General features: G+C 42.2%; 1 protein-coding gene across 1 annotated transcript in view; it reads left to right on the top strand.

Moving 5' to 3' along the window:
• Positions 1–12,679, top strand: part of Ppargc1a (PPARG coactivator 1 alpha) — a 601,407-nt gene that overhangs the window by 309,472 nt on the left and 279,256 nt on the right. The window contains exon 2 of the mRNA XM_078022194.1: positions 9,170–9,337. Within this exon, the coding sequence (XP_077878320.1) occupies positions 9,269–9,337 (69 nt within the window). The 5' untranslated portion in view covers positions 9,170–9,268. The remainder of the gene's footprint in view (positions 1–9,169; positions 9,338–12,679) is intronic.

Here is a 12,679-nt window from a genome sequence, read left to right as displayed (position 1 = left end):
TCATTGATTTATACAAATATAAATCACTGATTTATACAAATCTTGATTTATACAAATCATGAGAGCTTATTGGTTTGTGTGGATATCACTCCTTTGTAGACATCCATGGATACTTGGATTTAGGATTGAGTCTGAAGAAAAGAAGAGAATGCATGGTTTGGAATACTGGGAAATGTTCCTGGTGCCTGTCAATGTTGATGTAGATTTGTTTCAGAAGCTCTTTTATTTGAAGACACTACCACTATGAACCAAGTTTTTGTACTAAGGGTGGGGCAGGATCTCCAGGGGGTGCTTTTTCCTAAGGACACTATGAGCTGTGACTCTTGGAGTTGAACTGTGTCAGGCAGAGGGCTGGGCTGGGCTGGATCCATGGAGTAAGGCAGGTACATCCCTGGAGCTCAAATACTGCCTATAGCCACAGTGATTCACTTCCCTGACTGTCTGTCTCACCAGAATGTGAAGGTATGGATGTGTCTTTTGCATCTCAATCATTAACACCTAACGTAAAAGTTAGCACATAGTAGGTCTTCAATGTGTGCTTTCTGAATCCATGCATATATCCTCGGGGCAACACAGAGACATAAAAACATAACTCTGCATCTGTTGACTCCTGAAGAAGACGTTTATCTTGATTTCTGTTACCAGATGAAATATATCTAGGATGTCAGTTTAGGATTCAGAAAAATATTTAAATTTGAATTCTGAAATTCAGTTTGGTCTATCTATAAATTTATAGTTTGCTTGATAGCTCTGATAGGCACATTTAAAATCTAAAAGAAAGTGGATTAAATAAATCATAGACTTTGTCTCCCAACTCTTGCCACCTGCTTTCTAAAAGTATTCCACAAATGTTTGCTGGATTTCACAGAAGCCAGGTTAATGCGTGGTCCACACCTGTAAATTGCAGTTTATTTGTTGTAGAACCTTAAAAATTATGGCTGTTCAGACGGAAGCTAGGAAGTATGAATTCAGCTCTTATTTTGTAGTTCCTGTCATAATGCTCTCTTAGAAGAAAAAAAAAATGTTTGTAGCCAGTAGTCTAACCTCTAAATTATGTGTGTGTGTGTGTGTGTGTGTGTGTGTGTGTGTGTATGGTATGTGTGTGTGTGTGTGTGTGTGTGTGTGTGTGTGTGTGTGTGTGTATGGTATGTGTGTGTGTGTGTGTGTGTGTGTGTGTGCATATGTGTGGTTTTAAGCCAGACCCTTGATGTTACTTTAACTTGGTTTTCATGGTTTAATTTATTTTAGTTCGTAAAGATTATTCATCACTCATTTAATTCCAAGGTTATCTATTGATTCTTTTTTCCTCATTTGGTATTTTCTGACATTTTGTGGCACTCAGTATTGATTTATACAAAATCAGTCATCTGAATGTCCAGAGGAGGAGGCCTCCGCTTGTCGTCAGCTGTTTTTCTGGACTAATAAGGGGAGCAGCCGTGGATGTTGAGGGTGTTGGATGAGTTTTTAGGGGCGGGAGTCTGGCCCGTCACACCAACTGGATCCTGCTTGTAGAAGTCCTTGCAGGATCTTGAAAATGAGATCTCTGAGAAGGTTCTGCAGAGGCTCAGTTCTTCCCCATTGTGCCTGTCAGTCATTCTGTTCCTAAGCTTCTCTAAACCTACCACCTAACGTCCAGATAAATAAATAAATACATCTTGCTATGCAAAGAGACCATTAAGGTGAATCTTCTTAGCCAATTGCTTCTAAAACTTAAGGAATTGACCTTGTTAAAATGCAAATGAAATTCTGTGGGTCTAGAGAAGGGCCTGAGCCTTCGCATTTCTAGAAAGTTCCTCAGCAGTGTCTATAAACGTTGAGTAGCAAAGCCTTAGCCCACCTTCCAACCAAATTGCCATCTTTATTCTCTCTTCTTTTGAAATTCTACAACTGCCTCTGAGGTTCCTCTTGAATCATGTTAGTACCAGGAGTGAATGGAGATGGAGGAAGTGCCCCCTCCCCTCCCCCAGTGTGGATTTTATAACAGCCATGAGAACCTGGTTATGGCCTACAAGTACACAAAGCAATTGGATAGTTTTAGTCATCTGCAATCAGAAGAATTTGGTGGTTCACAAAGGCAGTGTTCAACAGCCTTTGAATTAGTATTTTCTAAATTACTTGGTACCTAGAGGGGCTTTGGCCATCCCTCACCTCTTCTTATCTAACCTTCTGAGATCCCTCTTGCCCCTTTCTTATTCCCAGACTGGTTGAAAGGAGTCTCTCTCTGGGTTGATCTGGGAAATAACTTGTCATAAAGAGGTAGGCGATGAAACTTTGGGCTACGCCTCCTAAGAGTACTTACAATTCTGTAGACAATGAAAGAAATATTTTAAAACCAAACCATAAGACTGGTAGAGTTTCTAGACTGCTGGAGGATTCTTGCGGGGAGGGAGTTGAGGTTTCCAGCTAGCTCCATAGATATCACAGCCTGTTTCTTCTAGCTACTCATTCAATCTGCCTTCCCACTCTAGTCCTTAGTATATTCATTATGAGTATATTAGTATATTCAATATTACTTAGTATATTCATTATTACTTAGTATATTCATTATTACTTTGGGGGGCTTATGCCTAGAGATGCACTTTAAAGGAAGCTCTTTGAAGAAAGTATTCTGTAATTTATCTCTGCTGGTCTTAATATTTGCCAGGACTCTCTGGGTTCTCTTGTTCTCCAGAACATCGAAAAGTCAGGAACAGGATATAAACATCCTGGAAAGGCAAACGCTATTTTTATACTGAATTGGGAAGGATGATGTATGGAATGTCTTCACCTGGTTGGACTTAGATTTGATTCCTCCCAAATCAGCGACAGATTCACACGTAGAGAAAAATTGAGGTGCTCATCTATATGTTGTTTTTATTACATTATTTTGCTTCGGGCTCAAACATATCAAAGTAATTCAGACACAGTGGATGAAATCATCTGATTTCCATCCATAAATGTCTACTAAATCCTTCTGATTATAGGCAGTTGGCATTATTACACAGTTATAGAAAAGCATGGTAATGCCACGCAGTAATTAATTGGTATCTACGTGGCTCAGATTTATACAAAGCTTAATGTTTATAGTTACAGCCAGGCTGCTTCTTACTTAAGTAATATAAGTACACTTAGGTAGTGAAATGGATTCTGTTTCTTGGTTGGAATATTTGAGTCTATTGCTTTCTATCTCTGTTCATTATGCGTAGGTTAAGGAAAAGCCCTTCCTGTTTTTGCCATTTTCTTTCTAATAAAAAAGCCTCCTTCTGAAAATGGTAGTTGACTGGCTAATCATGTAAGTTGATTAACTCAGGGGACTATAGCTCATGTATACACACAACACGTTCAACTTTGGCTTAAAAAAAAAAAAATCAAGGCACGTGGGTTGAGCCCTGTTCTGCTGAGCAGCCACGGTCTTTTCTGTGTGAATCCACAGAATGGAATTCTGAAGTTTTCCCCATGTAAGCTATATTTCTAAAGGAGCCTCTACAAATTTCAGTTTTCCTTACTTTAAAGTGAATTAAGAATCTAAAGGTGGTAACTAGCAACCTGAGCACAGAATCTAGGTTTATCTGATCACTGGCTTCCCCAACATAATTAAAAAAAAAATTAAAACTTTTCTCTATGGGGTCTTTCCAGAGCACCAGACGTGCTTCATAAATACAACAAGTTTCTTTTTGTAGAAACTCATATTTTATAGACATCCTTATTTAATTAAATTATGTAATTCTGTTAGTAGCACAACTGGCATAAACAGGATTGGGAACAGATGCAAAGGAATCTTGGTAAACTCTCAGCCCAGAGACATGGAGCTGAGGAGCGAGAGGACACTAGAAAGTATTTGCTCCCTTGGCCCCAGGTCCCCTGCTGTCCAGGATGCCAAGGGGATCCTGGTGGTTCAGTTGAGATACTGCACAGAAGGAGTGAGGAGCAGAACATTTCCAGTGGAAGAGTGAGCCCAAGACCAGCACTGTGGGGTTTTTCCCCTCAGAAACACAATGATTATGTTGTCACGTCTCACTGTTTCAGATTTATCTTTTATCATTCTTTTTTTGGGATGGGGGCACTGGGCATTGAACTCAGGGGCACTCGACCACTGAGCCACATCCCCAGCCCTATTTTGTATTTTATTTAGACAGAGGGTCTCACTGAGTGCTTAGAACTTTGCTTTTGCTGAGGCTGTTTTTGAACTCACAATCCTCCTGCCTCAGCCGCCAGAGCTGCTGGGATGACAGGCGTGCACCCCTGGGCCGGCTCAGATTTACCATACTTCATGACAGAGCTGGTTTTCATACTTGCCATTTTTTTGTTTTGGAATAAACAGACAGACAGTTCTGGCGTGGAGATTGGTTATATCGTTAGCATATGTTTGTGAAGCAAAATTCTGAGGGTCTTATGACACTCACTCTCCTGGTGTTTAGTAAGACGAAAACCCAAAACAAAGTTTGAGGGGGGGGGGGGGACGTGCTGCTCATGTTTTCATATCTTGGAAAACTTCACTGAAATGGATTAAATGGGAATATGTAATCTAGTGGGCAGCAGGGTCTCGATTCTTAAAGTGAAATATTAACTCATGTTTATTCTACAAGTTAAGGGAATTTCCCTTAAAATCAAGGCAAGACTGATGGATGCATTTTGTATAGATTTTTTTTTCTTTTACATGTAACTTTTTCATAAGGAAAGTGTTACAGATTCTGAAACTCTTTCTGTTCTCATTAGTCAGCATATTCCTAATATGCTGCTTATCTTGAGGGAAAAATAGTGAGAGTTTTCCGTTACCTTTTTGGCATCAATTTGATATTAATTTCCACATGGTCCAGGCAACGGTCTGCAGGCCCACACTCGTGGTGGGGTGAATGCATATTGTTTATTCTGAGGCAAGGAAGGGGAGATGAATGGTAAGTGCTCAGTTTCCTCTACTTAAAGCTTACATTCTAGCATACATTTTATTTTTAAATTGGTTTTATTCTGAATACAGGATGCTCTGATTTGCTAAGGGTGCCACAGGCAAATCATTACAGATGAGACGCCTTACACAACAAAAATGTCTTGTCCTGCAGTCCTTGAGGCCGGGGGTCAGAGAGCAAGGTACCCGCCCGGTTGGTTCCTCTGAGGACTTGGAGGGGTCTGCTCCACGCTTCTCTCCAGATTTTGGTAGCTGCTGGCCGTCGTTGGTGCTTGTTGGCTCGGAGATGCATCACCCCATCTCCACCTTGATCTTACATGGTGTTCTTCTCCTGTGCACCTGTCTGTCCAAGTTTCCGCCTTTTGTAAGGACACCAATCCCATCACATTAAAGCCCACCCCATATGACCTCATTTTAGTTTGATCACCTTTGTAAAGACCCTGTCTCTAAATAAGGTCACACTCTGAGGTACTGGGTTTAGGACTCTCACTTATAGTCTTAGGAGAAACAATTCAACCCATAGAACAGGCATATTTATTAGCACTTGCATTTGAAAACATTGAAAAAAGAAAAGAATCTCAAAGAAGTGTCCCAGAGCAGGCTCAGGTGTGTCGTGTTAAGAGGCAGAGGAGCTTGATACGGAAGACTTGACATTCTCTAAATGTCAGTGTTGTAATCTGGACAGAGTTGTTAGCCATGCTTTTCTTAGATTTGGTTTCCATAGTTGAACCTTCATTTAATGCAAACATTTAACAGATACAGAAACAAAACTAATTCCTTTTGATTTCTTGATGCTAGAATAGTGAATAAAACCTATGCTATTTAATAAACTCTTGTATTCATGTCCTCATTATGTTTGCATTTGGAGCCCCACACTTTTTTTTATCAGCAGTGAATTCATACTGAGTTACATTTATTATTTGATGCTTCATTTTACTTTCATTAATTTCCTTGCTAAGTGATAAGTAGCATTAAAGTCATGCTCTTCTGAATTTGCATTCTGAGACAGAGGGATACTACATTACTGAACACTTACTTTTTCTTTTAAAAATTAATATTTCTGCATCATCGTTAGGAATTCCCACACTTAACATTCCCATTTCATTAGCAGAAAAAAAAATCCTGTAAAAGAAGGAAATAGTAGGGGGTGAAAGGAATGAGTAGAACAGAGTGAGCCTGTAATGGAATAGGTTTAATGTAATATTGCAGTCTCACCCAATGCTTGTGATTGTGCTCCTCTGCATTATATTTTATTTTATTCTTACAACAAACTGTAGAGTAAGGACAGTGTATGGGTCAGTATAGGCAAGGTTGTGCTGTGACGACAAGCAGCCCTGAAGGTTTATTTCTTGTTCACATATTCTCTGTTGTTAACTCTCAAGGCAACTCTTCTCTGTGAGTTGGCTCCGCATTGCATTCTAGTCTGTTCTGGTAAGAAGGTTTGTGTTACCAGCATGTGCTTCTGCAATCCCTGTGGCAGGGCAAAACAGGTGATCGACAGTGCTAGTGATGAAGACCTAGCTTGGGGAGATGATATCCATAGTTTCCTGGACTGAAAGAAGTCAGGTGATTAGGCCAAATTTTAAGAGGGGTAGGAGAGAATGAAGTCTTGCTTTGTACCTCAAAGTAGAGGGAACCAGATATCAGTGAACATATTGTGCCTGAAATGATAATACATTCAATTTATGGACATGGAAACTATAAACCAGGGTTCAGAAAAGCTCAGGAACCTTCCCAGGGACACAGAGTTAGAAAAGCGTGGAGCAGCATGCTACTCAAAGCTCGGTCTGTCTAATCCCTGAGGCTGTGTCCCCAACCGTTCGTGTGCTGCCTTCCACAAGAATGTCAGTGCAGCTGGTGAGATTCAAATGGGAAAAACTAATTGTTCCCCACTTTCCTTATGGGGTGCTGTTGAGAAGAATTTAAAGGAGATAGGGAAGAACCAGATGATTGGTGAGGCTTCCACTGAGTCTGGTCTCTGGGGTAATTTTCTGGACGGTTGCTCCTATAGCTTTCTTACACCTCCTCAGAACCTCTGAGAAGCATCTGCACATTCCCAAGAAAATAAGAACTGATCAGGGAAAGGCAGGGTTTTGTGTTCATCTTCTTTGCTTGAGGCTGGTGGAAGGTATGATCTTGTGATCATCACCAGGATGGTAACAGCGGGTTAGCTGGTTTTAGTCAACTTTTCATCTCTGTGGCCAAAATATCCACGAACAACTTAGAGAAGGAAATGTTTATTTGGGGCTTATGGTTTCAGAAGTCTCAGTCCTTAGATGGCTGACTCCATTGGCTGGGTCCCAGGGGAGATAGCACATCGTGGAGGAAGAGCCGTTAAGCTGCTAAGTTCATGGCAGCAGGAAGGCGGGGTGGGGGGGGGAGCCACAGGAAGAACAACCCTGCCAGAGTGCATCCCCCGTGACCACCTCCTCCAGCCATGACCTCCTCCTGTGGCTGACACCCTATCAGTCCATTCAAATGGGGGTGGACTTAGGAGGTTTCAACTCTTATCACCTAATTCTTTCACTGCTGAACATCCTGCATTAACACAGGAGTATCCTTTTCTCTCAGGGAATAGTTCTCATCCAAACTATCACACTTCTTCTAGCAACGACAGCCTATGAAACAGGTTCTCATATCATCTGAAGATAAGAACCGACCCAAGTAGTAATTGTGTTTCAGATCAGCGGGATGTCATTGTCAAAACAGCCGATGGAATCTGATGGCATCAGCGAAGGGGCATCGGGTAGGTTGGAGCTGGCCTCCAAGTCACATCCCTGTGCCTCCTGGTCTTCTCACCTAGACCAATGTCTTCATCTCCCTTGGCATCTTCCTCTGTGAATCAGGAGCATGATGATGACTTCAGAGAATCAAGATGAGCCCTAATGAAGCAATTAACACAGTGCTGTTCACCTAGCTCCATGATCCATAAATGTTGGTTGCTCTTCTTATTATGCTGATGGTCGATAATGTGATTTTTTTTTTCAGACAAGGCATGTGATTATTTGGCTCTATTTGTAATGGTAGGTCACTGAAGGGATATTACAATCACCGTGAGGAATACTTGAGATAGTAGAATACATTTTGAGGCTGGCAATCAGGACGGAGAAATGACCTGAAACCATCTTACATAGTTTGCTGAAAGAACTAACAATATTTAATCTGGAAAATGGAATCTTGAGTAGAAGCTTGAGGGCATGGGTCACCCTGGTCTCTGGATCTTTGAAGGATTGTCCTACAGAATTGGCTTCTGACTTATTCCTTATGGGATTAAGAAGCAGTACATCCATGTGTAGAAATTGTAGGGAGACGGGTATTGGTTCATTGTGGGCAAAGTAACCACCCATGGAACTCTCTTATGGGTGATTATAAGCTTTTTTGTTTGGGTGGATATTGGCAATGACTCAATAGGAATTCATGATGGATTTTGTGATTCTAGTCCTGGGTGCTCAGTGGAACTATACAGAGAGCTTAAAAAAAATATATCAGTATCTTGTGCCCTATCATAGACCAATTAGATCTATATCTCTGGGGCTGGGCCTGGTTCTGAATAGCAGAAGGCAGTCACATTCTGTGTGAGGAGCAGTAACAAAGCAGGATAATTTGGTTGGAGTTGGCTTGGTTGAGTTCCAGATTTGGAGGAGTCCATTCAAACTGGTTTGGGAAAGGCACTGAAGTTCACCGTCAGGTTGAAATGCCTGCCTCATGGAACAACTAACATGGGGGAAAGCAGGGAACATTGATGATACCAGTGTTCAACTACAGGGATGAATCTATTTTCACCCAAAGTAGTTCGCTATTATTCATGTTTACCGGCAGCTGAGTGATTCATACGGTGCTTTTGGTGGGGGAGATATGTTCAAATGAAATGTGTTTGCTACTACGTAAAGTAGATTATTTCTTCTAGGATACCCCAGCCTACTGATGCAACCCTGCAGAACAATGCAGATTCTGCACTGTGTGTGTGTGTGTGTGTGTGTGTGTGTGTGTGTGTGTGTGTTCGGGGCAAGGAGCTGGAAGTGCACATAGAAATGCACACTTCCACAGCACAGAGCATGCCTTCACATTCGCTCCTCTGACCTTTACACCAGAAGCATAAGAATGACCCCTGGTCCACTGGCCCTGAAGCGTGGTTGCTCCTAATCTGGATGCTGGATGGCTGAGCTGTCCTTCAGCCTGGCCAGTTGGCAGCTGTCTGGGTAGCCCCACGTACCCTAACTTTTTTCCTGGAGTGGCTTCCTCCTGCCTGATCCCTCATCCTCTGGCATGGCATTTTTTCCATGACAGTCTGCCCCTGAACTGCCCTCGCTGCTGCTTTGGTAAAGGCTTGCAAGGAAAGAGAGTCACAGCCGCTGGCGAACCCGGTTTGTGCAGGCAGCACCAGCGATGGATGAGAGCTCTCCCAGGCTGGAAGAAGACTGGAGAAAAGGACTTCAGCGAGAAGCAGGCTGGCAGGTAAGCCATGTCCTCCATCCAGACGGGACCCAAATCTCTCTCAATTCTTTTAGCCTCAAGTCTCAGGAATATACACAAGTCTATTTGCAGAACGGTATTATCTGCAGACATATCCATTTGGGACAAGTCATCATTAGTTCCCGTGTCTTTGAAAAAACCATGCAAATAAGACTCCAAATGAATTTACTGTGGATTTTCAAGCAAGCTAATAGGGTTTTACAAATCTATAGATGTTGCTAAATTTATACTTCCTTAATAAAGGCCCTTGAATTAGCAAGTTGCAGGTGTATATCAAAAGGAAACGTGCAGATTTGGTTTGTACGAGTACAAGTTCATTGCAATATAAAAATTTAATACAACACCTGTCATCAGACTTACTTTACAGTGTTAGAGCAGCTTGGAATAAGGGGCTGGGTTTTAACCTATTTTAATGAGGTGACCATTCTTTTAATGCAGCCCGCGTTCCTCCCTTATTTATGCTGAACTCATAATAGGTAGGAACTTGGTGGTATGCAGAGAGTTCAAGCTAAAGAATTCATTTTGTCGTAGAGGCAGTTTTCATTAAAATATGCAAAGTAGTAATGTTTATACGTTACAATACCTATTTCAAATTAGCAAAATTATATGCTGCTGTCTCGTAAGCTGCCAACTGAAATCCCTTCCTAAATCCTGTTGAATGGCGTTGATTACTCTTCTTCACATTACACATTACACACCTCTAATGCATATTTTTATGCCTCCACTCCATTGCCATTTAATTAGACAACAATATTGAAAAGCAGTGCCAGGGCTCGCTGCTTCTTCTTCTCCTTCTCCTTCTCCTTCTTCTTCTTCTTCTTCTTCTAATGCTGCTGCCTTCTAGAAAATGAGCCCTTCTGATGGGTGGTCTTGGCTAAAGTGAAACAATGATTTCTATTTTGTCTCTAGCAGAAAGTTTCATATAAAGATGGTGGTTCAGAAGGAGTAGATTTTCATCATCGCTTTAAAAAAATAATTCTCCCCTTTTTTTTTAAAAGAGAGGGACTTTTCATAAGATTTCTTCTCTCTCCAGCGATAGAATTTGAGTGAAATGTACTACTGGTATTGACAGGTGTGTTTTGTTCTCTGCAATGTGATGTTAAGTAAAGAGCTTCAGAAAAATCTCCTCTACCCTGGCATGAAATTGGAGTCTTTCTGCTTTGGGTGGGGGAATTATTTAGAAAGTAGGGAGGGATACAAAATAAAATCCCTGCATGCTAATTTGAGAATGACACGTGAGTAGTCTCTAGGGGTCCAAACAAATATTAAGATATCTTATGGTATGCTAATGTGACTTTTAGATTTTTGTCTTTTGTTTATGTTTTTCTTTAGAAAGTTGGCATCTTCTATATAATCTTCATTTCAAAGAAGAGTGAAGGGAGGAAGGATGTGAGGAGATGACTCAGACATCTCTGTGGATAAAATATTTAAACTAGAAACACCAAGTCCAAATGTTTATGTAAAATTGCATGTGTCCTGTCACTGTTAGCATCTCAGGGACCTTTAGCTCATTCATTTCCCAAAAGGCTCATAATGAAAATATTCTCTGTGCTACTGGCCTCTAAGGACATGATCCTTTGCAGCCGGCTGACCCCTGTCATTTCCATGCTGACAACCAAGGCTCCCCATTATAGCTAGCGGACAGCACCCTAGGCCCTGCTGTGGTCTCCCTGACACTTGGCACAGCAAGGCGGTGGGTGGAAAGGACGTCTCCAGGTGTTGCTACAGTGTCAGCTGCTTCTGCCTCCCCTCCCTTCCCCCCATGAGTTCTGCCCACTCTTCCCTCTCTTCCGTCATCTGTACTGCTATGCTGGGTCCCCATGTGCACAGAGTCACCCACTTGAGTTGACACAAAGGCTTGTGTGGTGAGAGTGACTTCTTTTATCCATCCATGGTAGTAATGAAGATGGGGGAAGTAAAAGGCATTTAAAACTCAATTGCGACAGATGCTAGGCTTTCGTGTAGCCGAATACTGCACTTCCTGCCAGAACTGATCTGGTACTTCCTACCTGCCTAGCACTCACCAGCCACAGCACTACGGGGTTTGAGTTTGGCCACACAGAGCCCAGGCCTCCTAGGCCGTCTGGAAGGCAGACGCTATTGCCTACATTTTACTGATGGAGAAATGAAGGCTCGTGAAGCCACGTAACCTGCTCAAAGCCATCCGGGGTTCTGTTCAGGCCTGCTTGACTCCAGGGCTTGGGCTCTTCCGCTTTTCTAACTGGGCCATCTGAGTCGAATTTCATCTCATTTTTTATCTCATGGAATAATAGCTTGCAAGCAGCTGTGACGTGGGCAGGCAGGAAGCGGGCGGGAGGCAGGGAAAAAGCATGATGATCTTCTAATGGAATAATCAATCTCTGAATCATTAAGACTTTAATAAAATGTTTTTGATAGTTTATCTTTTTAACCCTCGCTCTAGACCAGGCTCTAAGCAAAACTTAAAATTTCTTCCGAGTTCTCTGGCAGGTACTTTTTGTTCCCATTGTACAGATGGGGAAACTGAGGCTCGGTGGTGTCAAGGAACAGGTGCAAGGTCACATGACCACTGAGATGCCGAATGGACCCATTCGGCCTGACCCTGGAGTCTGTGCTCTTGTTCGGCAGGCTCTGAGTATATTTTATGTTATTTTTTGACCATGTACATTTTGACTCTCTCCACTCATAATGACGTGATGACATTCGTCCTTGAGAAGTTCCCCTGGTTGTCCTCATTTTTTAATTTTTTTTTTTTTTTAGTAAATTGGGAGTGGGGAAAAATGCCTTGCTTGCTTACTTCTTCTTCAAGACGTAGTGGTGTCCAGGTCACTGCTTGTATCTCTTCTAGAGAAGCTCTGGAGCACAGAGGGCAGTGGCTTATGCCTCTAGGTAACCCTGTGCCCATGGCAAACTCCTCAATCCACGTGTCACTTCTTCACTTGTAAATGGAGGTGACTCTGCCTGGGTGAGCCCTGATAATGCTTCATTGATCTGGGCGATTTTCAGCTGGAGAACACGGAAGGGCTGAGGACTCATTTCTGGCTAGTGTTTTATCTTGGGCTGGCGCCTTTGATTTATTTTAGTTTAGTTTTTGAACTAGGGTCTCACTGTGTTGCCCAGGCTAGCCTTGAACTGTTGGGATCAAATGACCCTACCACCTCAATGTCCCAAGGAGCTGGTACTATAGGTGTGCGTCACCGCCACTGGCTTTAAAATAATCCATGTCACCACTGTGTGGCCATTTTGAACTCATCTATCAATACTGTCTATGTGTGCCTGTCTCCCCACAGGAAGATAAATTCCTCAAGGGCAGAGGTGCATCACAGACCTGGCACTGATAAACCT

Source organism: Ictidomys tridecemlineatus, chromosome 9 (genome assembly GCF_052094955.1).
Source record: "Ictidomys tridecemlineatus isolate mIctTri1 chromosome 9, mIctTri1.hap1, whole genome shotgun sequence".
Lineage (NCBI taxonomy): Eukaryota > Metazoa > Chordata > Mammalia > Rodentia > Sciuridae > Ictidomys > Ictidomys tridecemlineatus.
The sequence above is the reverse complement of the archived record's forward strand: the minus strand, read 5'-3'. Positions and strand labels throughout refer to the sequence as shown.